General features: G+C 45.5%; 1 protein-coding gene across 1 annotated transcript in view; it reads right to left on the bottom strand.

Moving 5' to 3' along the window:
* LOC144768278 (androgen-induced gene 1 protein-like) overlaps positions 1 to 14,395 on the bottom strand; it is a 198,650-nt gene extending 184,255 nt beyond the window's left edge. Inside the window, exon 1 of the mRNA XM_078651831.1 lies at positions 14,172 to 14,395. Coding sequence (XP_078507957.1) covers positions 14,172 to 14,330 — 159 coding nt within the window. The 5' untranslated portion in view covers positions 14,331 to 14,395. The remainder of the gene's footprint in view (positions 1 to 14,171) is intronic.
* Positions 14,396 to 17,095: the final 2,700 nt, after the last annotated feature.

Raw genomic sequence — 17,095 nt, 5'->3', positions numbered from 1 at the left:
CCAGTTAAGACAGAGGACGGTGAAATGCAACGAGTGTTTGTTTACACTCCAATCACAAAGATGGAACTCCTCGAAATGAAGAAATTAATTCCCTGTCATGACAAAGATCCAGCAGGGTACCATAGAGAATTAAAAGACATGCTCCGTATGGGAGAATACACATACCCGGATATAATTAAAATGTTAAAGGTTCTGTTGCCCGCAGGGGTGTATGAAAAGCTCAAGGAGAAAGAATGGGAGGTGGGAGAGAAAAAGATAGATTGGGCAGTCCTAGAAGCAGAAGATAAGATACGTGTACCAGGTACTGGTCTAGGAGAGAAATGTAAAGAATTACCAGAATTATTGATTCAAGTTTTACCCAGATTATTGACAACTAGAAAAGAAGACTGGGATGCAATCTCAGCCTGTAAACAGAAACAAGATGAAGATATTTGTGATTTTTATTCTAGGTTTGAAAAGTGCTTTAGTATCAACAGTGGTCTCAAGACAAGTAGTGAGTCGTACCCTCACCTTTTCGTTACTAAATTAGTCGAGAATTCAAGTCCACCAATTAAAAACCGAGTTCTGAAAGTCGAAAGTACCTGGCAAGCTAATACTCCGTCCCAGATGCTCCAGATGCTCCAGTATCACCAGAATAGAATCAGAGAAGAACAAGAACACGAAAGAAAACGTATGAAAGACACAAAAATGAAAGTGCTAGTTGCACAATCTGTTCCTCAAGACAGTCAGAAGAGGGGTCCGAATCAAGCCAGTCATCCTGCAGCTCCCGTTAAAGGGAACTGCAATTATTGTAAACAGCCAGGTCATTTCATAAATGAGTGTGCAGTTCTGAAACACAACATAGCTACTGGTAAGACTAAAGAAAGACCACGTCCGCCTAGACAAGAGCAAGTTTCACAGACTCCTCAGTCACAGAATGCACCACAGACAGTTACAGCACCGCAGCCTATTGCTGCAACACAGCATGTTACATCGCAGATGTACCAGTATGCACAGTCTGAGTATCCAGAGTATCAGCAGTATTCATGAAACAGCCTAGAGAGGGAGGTAGGCTTGCCTCTCATCGAGATACCTGTAGATCAAGAAGGTCCCTATGTTCACAGTCAAGTATTAGGGAAAGACAGAAAGTTTTTGATTGATACAGGGGCAAGTAGGACCACAATTAGTCACGCCGAAGTTCCAGGGGCTCCGCTCTCAGGCTCTAGAAATGTTTCCCTTGGATTTTCAGGAAAGCCTATCGTAAATGAGATTTCAAAGCCAGTCACTCTAGAAGTAGGTCCATTGTCCCGCACTACTGATCTGTTACTTACTAAGTCATGTCCAGAAAATCTGTTAGGCATTAAGACATTGAAAGAGTTAGGTGCAGTTATATGTTGTTCCCCCGAGGGAATACGATTGTTCCTACGTGACTTTAAGGGTCACTATGTATTACGTGATTTTGATCCAAGACTGTCTAATGTCCCACAGCATTTATGGGCGCAAGGTCCAACTGATGTAGGTTACATGCAAATCACACCCCATCGTGTGACCCTCAAACCAGGTGTAGTGTTACCACGAATCAGACAGTATAGATTGCCACCTGAGGCTGTAGCAGCCTTATCCAAAATTATAGACGAGCTCATGGCTCAAGGAGTAGTTGTAGAAACTGACTCCAATGTATGTAACTCTCCGATCATTCCAGTCATGAAACGTACTGATCCAAATGCACCCCCAGTATATCGATTAGTGATTGATTTACGAGAACTTAACAAATGTATTATTCCTCAGTACCCAGTTGTCCCAGATATCTCTTCCCTATTGACAGCCATTGATTCCGAAGCCATGTTCTTTACAGTAATCGACCTCAAGAATGCATTTTTTAGTGTTCCCATCCATCCAGACAGCCAGTTTCTTTTCGGATTTTGTTTAAATGGAAGGAGCTATATGTTTACACGAGCTCCTCAAGGTTTCACAGAAAGTCCTAGTATTTACAGTCAAGCACTTAAGAGACAACTAGACAATATTCACATGCCAACTGACACTGCCCTGCTCCAGTATGTCGATGATCTATTGATCACAGCCCGTTCTGAACGTGACTGCGAGCGAGCGTCACTGACGGTTCTGTATTTCCTAGCCGAGATGGGGCACAAGGTGTCCCCTTCGAAGCTTCAATTCTGTGTCCAGCAAGTGGTTTACTTAGGACACTTGCTGTCCAAGAGGGGTAGGCAGTTGACACCCGATCGCATCCAGTTGATAGCGAGTCTTCCTCAGCCCAGGACCCAGAAGGAGGTACGTGCCTTTATTGGCCTTACTTCTTACTGCAGACAATGGATTCCTCAGTATGCGTTTCTAGCCAAGCCACTGATACAGTTAACGACACAGGAGGCAGCCGCACCGACTGTCCTCCCTTGGACATCTGAACATACACTTAGTTTCAACGAGTTAAAGAAAGCTTTATGTCAAGCTCCAGTTCTAGCTACACCGAACTACAGTAAGCCTTTTACACTTTTCGTCACTGAACGCGAAGGTACAGCATTATCTGTTCTCACACAAGATCAAGCAGGACAATACAAGCCGTGTGCTTATTTTTCTAGCACATTAGATCCAGTCGCCCAGGCTTTGCCTGCGTGCCTCAAGTCAGTTGCAGCCACAGCACTAGCTATCAGACAAAGTGATTCCATAGTTTTAGGACACTCCCTGACAGTACAAGTTCCACACTCCGTGGAAGTTCTTTTAAATAGAACACAAACACAGCACTTGACAATTGCACGTTTAACGGGTTATGAATTGACACTGTTCCAGCCACACATAGAAATCAGACGCTGCAACATTTTAAATCCTGCTACACTGTTACCATCAGTTAATTCAAATTCTGCCGCACACAATTGTGTGGAAGTAGTCAACATTACGACAAAGCCAAGACAAGACCTGACAGACATTCCGTTACTAGATCCCGACCTGACACTTTATGTGGATGGGTCATGTATGAGAACTAGTACAGGAGATTTAGTTGCCGCGTATGCAGTGACTACTGACACTGAAGTTATTGAGACACACCGCATTGACACTCTGTCCGCTCAAGCAGCAGAGCTAGTTGCTCTGACACAAGCTTGTATACACGCCAAGGAAAAGAAAGTTAATATTTACACAGATTCACGCTACGCATTTGGAGTCGTTCACGACTTTGGAGTGCTCTGGCAGGAGAGAGGTTTCATGACTTCTCATGGAACCAAGATTCAGCATGGTTTCCTTATCCAAGCTCTGTTAGATGCAATACATTTACCGACATCCATTGCTATTATGAAATGCAAAGCACATACGAAAGTTACTGACATTATTTCCCAAGGTAATGATCTAGCAGATCGCACAGCCAAGCTTACAGCACAGACTCCAGACATTCAAGTTAATCCGACACAGACACAAACTCCAGATCTGACTACATGCATGACAGTTAAGGACCCCACCCAGGATGTCATAGATATCCAGTTACATGCTACTCCCGATGAAATCAAGAAATGGTCTGAACAAGGAGGGGTCCAGACAGATCAAGGATGGGTGACGAAGGGAAGAACCACATGGTTTCTCCCCGACTCTATGGTTCAAGTTATCATTAATACCGCACATAGTCCAGCACATTTAGGAGAAAAAGCAATGTTAGACAGTATCCAGAACATTTGGTTCAACAAGCATTTATGAGCTGCAGCCAAGCAGAAAGTCCGTACCTGTATGATATGTTGTCAGTTTAATCCAGGTAAAAGTGTCCCAGTGGAACAAGGTGGATTCCAGCCTCCTGACCACCCTTTTGAGGTCCTCCAGATGGATTATATTCAGATGGAGCGATGTCGAGGTTTCAAGTATGTCCTTGTAGTTGTATGCGCTTTGTCCAGATGGACAGAAGCATATCCAGTCCCAGATTACACAGCCGCGACCACTGCCAAGCAGTTGGTTCGTGAGTTTTTCCCTCGATATGGACTCCCTAGAGTCGTATATTCTGATAACGGTCAGCCATTCTCATCTGAACTCATGAAGCACGTTTCCCTGTTGTTAGGGTACCAGTGGAAGTTTCATTGTGTACGCCATCCTGAAGCAGCTGGTCTGGTCGAGAGACATAATCAGACTCTGAAAATCCGAATTGCCAAAATATGTAAAGAGAAAGGTGTGGACTGGCTAGTAGCTCTGCCAGTTGCTTTGTTTTATATGCGCATGGTCGCACATTCCAGATCAGGTCTGTCCCCGTATGAGGTCGTTTTTGGCCGCCCCCCTAACATGTGGGGTACTCCTAGACCCCGAAGTATTACTGATGTTTCATGTAATATGCTGACAGATTACCTAGCTTCCTTGATGTCTGCCCTCAACTCATGTCGTTCACAGGTTGCCGCCGCATTTCCAGACAATACCGAGGTGGCCCCGCATGAAATCGTTCCAGGTTCAATGGTCCTCGTACGTAACTTCGACAGATCAAGTCCGCTGGAGCCACGTTGGAAGGAGCCCCGTCAGGTCCTCCTCACCACCCGTACAGCCGTGAAATTGGAAGGACGCCGCGGCTGGGTACACCTTTCGCACGTCAAGAAATTCTACGGATTAAAGCCGGTCTCCAAGAACATTTCCCAGGATTTAAAAACTTGTCAAAACATTGTTCCTAAGGACTGTCCCGCAAATGACATTGACACAACCCCTCCCCTGTTAGAGAAAACTCCGCAGCAGGAGTATAAGCAAAAGCTACGGTCTAGTAAAATAAGTCAGCCAGTTTGATTGTCTAAGTCCTCCCCTAGGTGAAACGGTTAGACTGTTTCTGACATGTATAAAATAGACCCCCATAGTGAGAGAGTTAGTCAAAACTCAATCCGATGTATCGTTTTTCTAAGTTTCATATTATTTCTCAGCCTTTTGACTTCCTGCACTAGTTACGCATTTTATCTGTGTTTTCCAGTTCCTCATGTAAATAAGCATTCTAATATTACAGTAGAGCACACGTTTAGTGATCTGCCTCCTCATGAATATTCATACCGCCTCGCTATGCGTAACAATACTTTTATCCGCATGTTGCATTATTCACACCAGACCAGCAATGCCACAAATTGTTGGGTGTGTGGTCGACTCCCCCCTTTCCAGACGTCAACGGGAGTTCTGCCACTCTTTCCTTATCCTTTTTCCCATAATGGTTCGTGTGGAGCATGGTCCACGTTAACGTCATCCTCAACAGATATGTCTTTTCTTAACAGCACATGTTTCCCAGACAAGCATGGTCCCCCCCACAGAACAGGTTTAGATCTAGAAAATGAAGTGTACAATTTAGGTAACTATTCGTCGAATTTTATGGTCCTGAATGTTCAGTCTGATACTACTCCAGACTCACCTGCTATTTCAGTGTTACCAGTCAAAGGCGAATTATGTGTCCGAAATTATGGTTCTGTACATGTAGGACATAGTGATTGTACTACTATTGTCAAGTATAGTGACAGTGGGAAATCTATTTTTAAAGCTTCACGTCATTCTTATTTTGTTTGTGGTCAAACTGCATATGTTCGTCTACCCCTCGATTGGGAGGGAACCTGTTACATTGCCTTCCTACTGCCACCTGTTTTTCTAGCCCCACCTGACTACCATAGGAATTCCTACCTAGTACATACTAGACACAAGAGAAATCTCCCGATTGTCGACTATACTGAAACTGCTGCAGAGCAATTCATTGATATTGATAAAGGTGTTTTCCCTTATTTAGGTACAGTTGTAAATAGTAAGCTAATCCGTAGGTTAACAAGAACCCTTGAAGCTGTAGTAGATGAGACTGCCTCCGCTCTAGGTAACTTAACCGAAGAGCAATCCTTTATGAGAATTGTTGTGCTCCAGAATCGTCTCGTCCTTGACGTCATATTGGCCGATAGGGGCGGGGCCTGTAGACTCATCGGATCCAGTTGCTGCATTTTCATTCCAAATAACGCGCCGTCTGTTTATTCAGCTATAACCAGACTTCATAAAATTGCCCATCTGTTACACCAAGATCCAGGCACCTGGACATGGTCCGGTTGGTTCTGGAATATAATTTCTGCATGGGGATGGAAAGTCCTGTCCTTTCTAGGTATCGCAGTAGCGATCATATTCAGCTGCTGCCTCTGTATACAATGTGGCCCTGCGATTTGCGGCATGTGTGCTACCTCTTGTATTCCTAGTCCCAAGCCCCGTTCTAAATCTCGTTCCAAGACAATTCGAGATGAACAAATGGGACTGTATGAAATGATAGATGGTATCATGAATATTGATGTTTCCTGATGGAAACGTAGTGACAAGGAGGGAATGTGGAAAAGTAAATTTTGCCATGTTCTGTGTCCCTACGTGTCATCCATCATATGTTATGTGTGCATGATTAAATATGCATATGTATTCCCCATGTCCGATTCAAGACGCAATTATAGTTGTGTCCACCTCTGGTATGTCATTTCCCAGTCCTCATGAGTAATATGAGTATCAGGCCTATGTAAAGTTATGTTGCCACGTTTCACGTTTCTCAGTGTGCACGTTAATTCATTATAAAGTCCCCGTTTCTAGGCCTCAACAGGGCCCGGACATCAGATTCAGCTCCTGTCTCCTGAAGCCTCGCTGAGGAGCGATACAGCCCCCACCTGTATCCTCGACCCTTCACTTACTTCCTGCCTCGCAGTGCCCGGTGCAGCTTGGCTCTGCCTCTGAGTCTGCCAAGACTATGTTATGATTCCAGCTATCAGTTTAGTCCTCCTTCTCTGCATTCCCAAGCTACTGAACTGCATCAATAGTTTCCGTCATTGTCTAGCCTTCACGTCTCCACGTTAGAGAAATACTGCATTTAATGGTCATTTAATATTCTTCATCACGCACTACATGTAGAATAAATGCATGCTCTAGCCTTAGAGTCTGTTAGCTTTTCCCCTCATGACTTCTAGTTTATATCAACATGTTCCCTAAACATTAGATACCAGATAGGGTTTAGGTACATGTCGCTCCGACCCTCCAGACTTTAGTCTCTGCTCCTAGCACAGAGTTCATAGCCCCCAGCTTCTCCTAGTAACACGTCATTGCCAGTTTGCGCGCACCATCAGATTAGAGGTCCCGGCTCCTTAGGTAGCCCCCTCCATGGTTACCGCCCCATTCATGACATATTCCGTTACGTTTGCATCACATGTCTATGTATACGCCCAGTTACACCTACTTTTCCCCCTTATCTTTCGCGACTGCTACGCGTCACGCCTTCTGCTCCACCCACTGCTACGCCTACTGCAATGTAATGCTATGTGTTTGCGTTATGTATATATGCTCATGTATTGTTATTAAAGGGCAGCGCGCTCATCCCAGATCCAGCCCCAGCAGCTGCTGGGCCCTGTCATCCTATTCCTATGCAGGTTGACCTGTTCCTGTCCTTATGCTGTAATAAACCTGCAAAACTCCTACTACCTCGAATTTTGACTCTTATTTATTGAGCTATCTGTTATTTCATTCATTCATTCAAAAATAGATCCGGTATTATTTATTTATATACCACAATGCGCCACCATGGATGCGCCGCATTTACAATGCGGTACAAAAGGGGGTGGTGGTGGTGATGGACGGAGCATCTGAACCAATCAAACACTCACACCCAGTCAACAGATCTGGGTTTAATCCATCACCGTTCTTTAGCCCACTCTGCCACCCCAGTTCAGACATGGCCATATGCAAATCAGTCTTACCCTGTGCCTCATGGGAACAGTCAAGCCCTAACTGCCAAGCCATGCCTTCCCTGGACCGGAAACAAGCTTCCAAGGACCGGGTTCTGGCCTTTCAGCAGTCTTCAGCACAGCTTGCTTGAATCCAGTGGCAAAGTGAGCAAGGGACTCACATCTGAGCATACCCTGCCAACTTATGGCGAACAAAGTGGTACAAAAGGGGGTGGTGATGGACGGAGCATCTGAACCAATCAAACACTCATACCCAGTCAACAGATCTGGGTGTAATCCATCACCGTTCTTTAGTCCACTCTGCCACCCCAGTTCAGACATGGCCATATGCAAATCAGTCTGACCCTGTGCCTCTTGCCACTGGATTAAAGCAAGCCTGGCTGAAGATGGCTGGAATGCCAGAAACCGGTCCTAGGAAGCTTGATTACGGTCCAAGGAAGGCATGGCTTGGCAGTTCGGGCTGAACTGTTCCCATGAGGCACAGGGTCAGACTGATTTGTATATGGCCATGTCTGAACTGGGGTGGCAGAGTGGGCTAAAGAACGGTGATGGATTAAACCCAGATCTGTTGACTGGGTGTGAGTGTTTGATTGGTTCAGATGCTCCGTCCATCACCACCCCTTTTTGTACCGCTTTGTTCGCCATAGGTTGGCAGGGTACGCTCAGACGTTGAGTCCCTTGCTCAATTTGCCACTGGATTCAAGCAAGCCTGGCTGAACACGGCTGGAATGCCAGAAACCGGTCTTAGGAAGCTTGATTCCGGTCCAGGGAAGGCATGGCTTGGCAGTTCGGGCTGGACTGTTCCCATGAGGCACAGGGTCAGACTGATTTGCATTTGGCCATGTCTGAACTGGGGTGGCAGAGTGGGCTAAAGAACGGTGATGGATTAAACCCAGATCTGTTGAGTGGGTGTGAGTGTTTGATTGGTTCAGATGCTCCATCCATCACCACCCCCTTTTGTACGGCATTTACAATGCAGCGCACCATGGGGCAAAAATTGACAGATGCGTGACGCATCTGCTGCCGTAAAGGCGGCGCATTGCTGGAGTTGTGTCGCAAGCGAGACGCAGCCCCAGCAAGGTTCTGGGGTGCCCTATCCTTAAAATGCTGTGTCAATCCTTACGCCTGCGTCAAGCAGGCGCAGGGTTTTAATGCAGCATGGCCTTAAACGTGGTTGAGTGAAATATTGTAGATTTCACTCAGCCACTTTTAGGAGGCGTTCCTGCGCCGGAACGCCTACATGTGGCTCACTGTACCCCGCACCATGGCGCTGGCTTTGCGCCGCTGCTGCGTCACAAAAATGACACAACGACGGCGTAAAAGAGGCGCAAGGGGCTTGTAAATCTGCCCCTCAGTTTTGTTTTTTTGGGGCAGGAGGAGATTATTAAGTGATTTGCCCAGAATCACATGATGAAGAGCCGAGGTCTAGACTCGAACAAAGATCCCCAGTTTCAAAGTAGACAGCTGCTGCTACGCCACATCGCACATGCAAAATAATTTTTTAGGTCTCAGCCTGCGATGGCTGCCCACATGCGTAGTCGAGCTGGCGAGATTTAATGAGGTAGGGTATTTTCTACTAGCAAGGTTAAGCCCCGCCCCTCTTCTTCATTGGCTGGCGTCTTAAACGGTGGCCAGCCATTGGAGAAGAGATCCTAGTGACGTTCTTCTTTCTCTTTAAGCCCCGTCCTTTTCAGACTAGGGTCCTTGACTTACTGCTGTGGAAAAGGGTTTCTTATCTTCTTTATGGGGCCATCTGTTTCGCCCCATAAAGAAGATAATTAACCTTTTACCACAGCGGTAAGTCATGCCGAGCCCGTCTGAAAAGGACGTGGCTAAAAGAGAATGTCTTCAGCGCTATGCATCTTAAAATGGCTGTTCGCCGCAGTCTCTTTTTTATGTCTATGCATCCCATGTCTCCTACTGTAGCTCGTTCAGCGTCACAATATCGAGCATCCTGTGCATTCCAGAGCGTGCCATGGCCAGGAGAGTGAAAATTCGGTAGACTGGTTGAATGCATTTCGTTAGGAGCGGGAAGGGCGAGAGGCACCTCAAACTGGAACGAACAAATACCTGCGTAAAGAAATATATAACCTAAATTAGGTAAGAAAGCGATTGCACTATGGGGAGGCTGTCTTCACTTTTTACAACCGGTTTATATAATAAGTATCTGAATCGTCTCACACGTATTTATTTATTCAGTCCATTGTACAAACATTTACTTTATACAGTTTTCCACACGCCTGTAGCCTGGAACGCAAGTCGACTATATGTATTCCAAGATGTCTGCAGACGTACCCACCCCCATCTAACACATTGGCTGGTTACTACAATGCCATATACACGATGAAGGTCCTCACGCCGCGCTACGGAAGTTCCTCTGCGTGCTTACATTCAGCGTACTACGTTGATCGTACTGCAGGATCCTGATTTTGCGCTTGTGTCAAAGACTGAAGATGTACGGGCGGGCCAACAGTAGCGGGTCTCAAGGAGGGTAAGAGCAGGGCGTATTGAAACGAGAAGTCCGAGGCAGGGAATGGGACCCCCCGTGCGGTGCAAGGGAGAGTGACCCAGGTCCGTGATCTGAGTGAGCCATACCAGAGTCAGTGTTCACAAGGGTCCGATCAACCGGCCATAAGGGAAGGCAAACCCACGATGAGTTGGAGGAGTTTTTCAGTTGTGGTGTTGACTGAGAGGGTCAATCCTGTGTGGGCAGATGAGATGTGTTGAAGATGTATCTGTAATTCCGTCAGAAGGGTGGTGGTGTGCAAGAGAGGGTCGTTTGAGAGTGGTCTAATGGGCAATGAACGTGCCTCAGGGGTGGGTGTGGTTTAACTGTAGGTGCGATGACGGAAAAGACCCCGATAGCAACCTTGAACAACCAAACCCCATAGTAATTTATTTTGTAAGAGCTCACGTTGCGTTTGCGCAAGTCTGAAGCTAGCATTGAAGAAATATTTCAGTTGTGAAACGTTTTTTTTTGTTTTGTTTGGAAGCTGTATTAGAAATTACTGTGTCTCGGTCTTTGGAACGTAGGGAGACATGATGCCCATGAGTAACTGGTTGGTCGAAATGTGTTCTTGTAGATTGTAGCCCAAAGGAAAAGGAGCCTAATTTATTGACTCAGACAAGCATTCATACAGTATTGTTTTCTCCGGTTGGGGTACATTTTTATTTGACTGACCACCATACCGTTGAGGGCTATTTGCAATGTAAGTATAGATATCTATTTCATAAAGTTGCCTGTGTGGCTCTGGGGCCGCCTGCTGCCCGAACGAGAGGCGCTGCAGTCTGCCCACGGGGTCTCCTCTGCTTGTGTGTGGCACTCGGCACTGATCGCCCACACCCCCTGAAAATGTATTATTCAAGGCGGTCTCTCCCTGCCCCGTCGCCCACGGCAAGCAATGGGTGGGGCCACTCGAGGAAACATTTGCATAGGCCAATAAGAGAGCAGACCAGTGCTACAAATCGGGTGTAACTTGGCAAGCTTTAAAAAAAATGTCTAACAATAGCAACTTTGCACCAGCATGACAGGATTATTGTCCCTTTTTCATATTTACTTTTGCAAAAACTTGCACAGAGTGCAGAAGATGTCAGGAGTGAAAAAGAAGAAAGCTTGGGAGAGGATGTGGTCTGACGGCTAAAACTGCCGACTTTGGTGCTGGAAACCAAGGTTCGAGCCTCAGGGTTGACTCCACATCCTGTGATTCTGGGCAAATTACTTTTAAAATGTTATAAGTAGAGGGTGGGTGCCGCAATTATACCAAAATGAAAGAAATAGAAAAAAACATCTATTGCTTTCATTTTAGTATAGTAAGTAAGTAAGTAAATTTTTATTTGCACAATTAATTAAAATCGTTGCACGATACACAGTCAGGGAATAACCTTTAAGAATTAAAAGTTTAAAAAGAGAAGGCAGTATAAAAATCAATTAAAAACAGAGTGGTTGCAAATTAAATTAAAAAGGGCGCAGGAATGTCACAGGGGGAGGGGAACTCAAGCTTTGACAGAGGGAAGATTCGGAGAATTGATTTCTGTAATAAACTTACCAAAACGAGCTGCCAACTGCGGTGAGTCTCCCCTCATACATGCGTCTAGTGCTTCCTGGCAAGTACTGATATTTAATAGGAGCCAGATTGGGCGCAGCCAAAAGTTTCTTAGGGCTCGGAGTTTTCGGCAAATGCACAGGATATGGATAAGATTTTCCTCGTCCTGTTTGCAGAAGCGGCATTGGGAGGGTGCTTCTTTCCTGTATCCTTGGCCAAACTTGTATGCCATCAGCGGGATTAAACCGAAGCTGAATCTCATTATTTGGGAGTTTTATGTGGACTTTCACAGAAGATGCAAGGTACGACGGAAGGGTTTTCGGGGTGTATAATTTGGAGGCCCAGGAACCGTGGAAGAGCTGGTTGACCCGTTGCTCATCAAGGTCATTTGAGAGAATTTTTGCTTGCTTGGATAAGAGTTTTGTTTTCGCCTCGATGGGCAGCGAGGATAGCCAATAGTCTTTTGCTTTGAGAGATTCGAGGCATGACATCAAATATTTATTCCACGATGTTTTTGGGTTGCTGAAGACTAACCATAAGCAGCTCTTTAAGGTATGAGGGCTGGCTTGTTTAGTTTTTAAACAATAGCTGATGAAGCGTGCACTCATAATCCATCGCTGGGAGGATAGCAAGAATTATTTTCTAATTTGGGCGTGAGCAGTTGAATTAGGCAGTCGGAAAACCCTGCGATAGCAAGACGATTGCTCTCTGTCCAGCCAAATGTTCATTTTATCCTTGAAGATTATTGCGCCAAAGGAGATTGTGGGGAGTAGTTTTGCGGTAATCAGTTTTATCAATGGTACTAAATCCTGGGAGTGCAAGGTACTTTTCGTTCTTATGAAGGCTCCTTCTAGGCTTCGAGCGACAGCCTGCATTTCGGTTATGTGCGCAGAGGATCTCCCTTTATGATCGATCCACACGCCCAAGTACTTGTAAGCGGTGACAGTTTCCAGTCTCTTTCCTTCAATAAACCACGCGTTCTTTTTGGTTTTTGCGATGGATATTATCATTGCTTTAGTTTTGGTGACATTTATTTCGAGCATGTTCATGTTGCAGTACTGGGCGAGGGATAATCCCTCGCTTTACTTATAACATTTTAAAAGTAAAATGCGGGTGCCGCGATTACAGACCTGAGAAAAGTGGAGATATTGGTACCGGCACATTGTCCAAACCAGAGTGCGACTCTACGGAGCCACCCTTGTTCCACTACAGCAATGAATGTTATTTAATGTAACTGGTCCTTTTATAAAATGCTCTTACACCTTCGGGTACAGAAGTTCGCGCTATATAAAAACGCATTAAAGAAATAAATGTCACTTGTCAAGGGGCCCGGGGGAGGAGAAGCGAGCAGCTGCACCTTCCAGTCACGGTGGGCCATGGCTTTGCTTCTTGTGTCTCCCCTGGGTCTGTGGAGACCTGGTTAGGGTGGAGGGCAGGGGGCCTGTTACTCTGACAAAGGTGCTGAAGGCTGGGGGGTCACAATAGATTCATAATGTTGCACCCAGTGGACAGGTATGGAGAGGGTCCAGTTTGACCATCAAAAAGTTAGAGTTTAAATATAATAGTAGGTCATGTGGAGGGCCACTGGAATTAAGCGATCCTGTGTTTACTCCTTCGCCTTTATTTTGCATAATTATCCCTCATCAGGCGTATAATCTGTAGATAAATTGTTTCTAACTCAAAAGGATCAAAGCTTACTGAAAACTGTGGCTGTGGCTCTGTGTGTGTGTGGCTGTGTGTGGCTGTGTGTGTGTGTGCGCGGCTTTGTGTGTGTGTGGCTGTGTGTGTGTGTGTGGCTGTGTGTGTGTGTGTGGCTCTGTGTGTGTGTGGCTGTGGCTGTGTGTGTGGCTCTCTGTATGCGTGTGTGTGTGGCTCTGTATGTGTGTGTGGGGCTGTGTGTGTGGCTCTCTGTATGTGTGTGTGGCTCTCTGCATGTGTAGCTCTCTGTATGTGTGCGTGTGGCTGTGTGTGGGAGAGACAGCAGTGTGGGAGAGACAGCAGTGTGAGTGTTCTACGGAGAGCATGGTGTGTGGGAGAGCATGGTGTGTGAGAGAGCAGTGTGAGAGACCTTTTAGTTATGTTTTGGTTTTTGAAACATAAATAAAACGCATTGTTATTCGCAATATCAAATACGCGACCTATTGCATTGCAAATGCAATAGGTCTCGCATTTGCGAGAGATTAAGCTATTGGCATTGTAAATGACAAAATGCCATTTATTTATCTGTTTTCAAAACCAACACATAAATACAAATGTTGTCATTTACAATGCCAATAGCTCTAACTTTTGCAAAGGCGAGACCGTTGCATTGTAAATGCTTGTTTAACTTTGTAACTATACTCATCATCATTTTGCTGCATGGTTTCCATTTACGAACATATACGCTATAGTCTTGCTTTTCGTTTGTTGTATGTTCTCTGTGTCTACAATGCTAGCATCCTGAGCACGAGCTGGCGCTCACCTGGTTAATGAAGGTCAAATACTTCCAGCGACCACCATACGTGTGAGCTCCATGTCTCGGGGTCAGGCCAGTGACCTCCAAGTTCTTCAGTATACTGAAGACGTTCCAGGCGAAGGCAGCCAGATGCAATATAATAAGTACGGGACCCTGCGCCATCATGCATAAAAGAAAATCGCCTCTTCTATGTTTTGCTGTTACAGGTTACGAGCGGCATGGAAATAGCGAAAAAAAAGTCGGAAGGCAAAGTCCAAGTTTTACTTCCTGTAAGCGCGGTAGCCATCTTAGCGTGGTGCTGCTTCCCCTCAATTCCAGGACAATGCATACTTTTAAAATAAATTGGCATACTTAAAACCCATAAAATGATCATGTCAGTGTTAAAAAACAATCGCTCACGCTGTTTTCATCATTCTGAAGTGAATTGCAGGACGTCGGGGTTTCAATCTGCGTTTATGTTTTCAACTAAATGCTTCATTGTATTAGATTATGCGCGTTTTCGGGCGATGCATTGCCGCTATTTTTTGTATAAAAATTGCTCTGCCTTCGAGTCCCTTCCCCATTGCTGCCAAGTCTCCAGATTGTTTTATGTGTGCCATTCCTGTTGTTTCCGTGCGTTTTTGAGTGACATTCAACTTTCAAACGTGTGACTCTTCTTTGCAGAGAATGAATGGGGCTCCTCTGGTGCACGCCGTACGACCCCAGTGCCCTACTTTGTTACTAAATAGACAGGGTGTCGGCACGCCTTGCACCAGGATGCTTTTTAGTTTCAAAATGCTGTCGGCTACCAGAGTGAGACAGTTCTGGGCGAGGAGACGAGAGCTACCTGTGGCTGTTTTCTAGGACGGAGCCTTGAACTGCTGCCTGACACTGCAGCAGATCGCCCTCTTGCCCTGCCAGGTCAACAACAGTCTGAAGACTCCTCTCAGCTCAAGGCAAAGGAAACTGGCAGAAGCCTATGAAGCACCTCTTGGTCACTTAAAGTTCTTTGCTTCTTTCTGCCTGCAGAGTGTATGGGCCACGGCCAACCCCCTAGTTCTCAGCTAAAACATCCAGTGATTGCAGTAAAAGCACAGGAAGATTAAGTGGTTACACTTAATCTTCCTGTGCTTTTAAAAAATGAATGTGTTCTTGTGTAATGTAACCTGGTGCTTACTAAAGCGCTTCAATACTTTCAAATCGAGTTTGCGTTATAGTAAGTAAGTCATTTTTTATAGACCGATTATTTAAAATCTTTACAGTTTGCGCTATATAAACTGTAAAAAAAAAAAAGCAATGCACCAAGTGGTACAGACAAAGCGTTAATGTAAAAAAAAAGTGAAGACAAATAGATATCTATTTAGTAGCTGATTTTATAAACAGAAAGGAGAAAACGTGGATAAAGTGTGGCTTCTCCGAATACATTTTGTGATCTTAGGCACATATTTTATTTCACCAAAACTCCTTTTACTTAATTATTACGCATGTGGTGTTTAATTTAACTTACTATAACGGTGCTCACTAATAATCTGGGCTACATACAGGGTACACAAAACAACTGTCTTGCCTCTTAACAGTAGCAGCTGCTTGCATTGCAAAGTGGTAGGACGGGGAGGGAGAATACAACCACAAAAATCGCAGAAGACAGACTTCTAAATATATTAAATTGCACTTACCTGCCGCTCCGACACCCGGAGCCTCGCTCCCGATCCTCGCCTCCCAGACGTCCAGGAACTGCTGCACACTGCGCTGGCTCTCAGATGCCAATCCCAGCGCTTCTCTTATGCTGGAAATACGCCCTGGTCTGCGCTGAGACAGGGACTGGGAGCCTGTATTGGTGCTCTACACCGCTGTACAACTCAGCTCGGATTGGAGAAAGACTAACCCCCAGATTCATCATGCTCCTCTTTTGCGAGTCCTTAATAGCGATTATTAAGGAAACGCTATTAAAGACTCGCAAAACGGGATGCATGTAGAAATCGCAAAATTTATAGCGATTTCTACTGCTTCCTTATTTGCGATTCGCTAATTGCTAATCGCAAATAAGGAATTACTCCCCATTCATTCCTATGGGCCAAGGCCCATAGGAATGAATGGGGAGTAATTCCTTATTTGCAATTAGCAATTAGCGAATCGCAAATAAGGAAGCGATTTCAAAGGTGCACCCCTGAAATGGTGATTTACACTGGTGTTGCTCACACACATGTCCAAAGGACATGTGTGTGTAACATCCAACTTAGAAAAATGCACTAAAGTGCATTTTTCAAATTTTTCGCTATTTACCACGAAGTCAGACTTCGCGGTAAATAGCGGCCCAATATTGCGAATTCGCAATTCTAAAATGGTTCATGAATTGCATTTAAGGAATCCCAAATAGAGATTCCTTAAATGCAATTCCTCGCAATTTAGCGATTTTAAAATTTGCGATTTTTGCATTTGGGATGATGAATCCCAAATGCAAAAAAAGCGCTCGCAAAGGGCCAGATTCGCAGAATCTGGCCCTTTGCGAGCCGATTTTGGCTTCATGAATCTGGCTGTAAGTGATCATGACGGTTTGGTCTGCCCCAGACGGCCGGCCAAACCATCATGCGTACTTTGCAATACCCACCACTCCCCGATCCTCCCTGGTGCTGCAGCTTCAATATCAGTGTGGCAGCGACCTTACAGCAGCGGTGCGGCCGTGAAGGTAATGCGCCTGCTCAGTGTCTGTGGAGGACCCAAGCAGGAGTTGTCCTGTTGCGCATCCTCCGAATCTGCATCCTGGCCTGCTGAGAGCTCCGCTCTGTACCGAAGGAGGCCTCACACCCTCCTGCAGAGTGGTCTGAAGGTATTCTGTTGCTGAGAGATGTCGTGGGAGCCATGGGGCCTATTGAGGAGAGGCCCTTGGACTGGGGGCTTGCGTTGGTGAAATGGTCTTCCTCACGCTTCAGCCCCCCATTTCAGCGGATTCC

The sequence above is a fragment of the Lissotriton helveticus genome, chromosome 7, assembly GCF_964261635.1.
Source record: "Lissotriton helveticus chromosome 7, aLisHel1.1, whole genome shotgun sequence".
Lineage (NCBI taxonomy): Eukaryota > Metazoa > Chordata > Amphibia > Caudata > Salamandridae > Lissotriton > Lissotriton helveticus.
The sequence above is the reverse complement of the archived record's forward strand: the minus strand, read 5'-3'. Positions and strand labels throughout refer to the sequence as shown.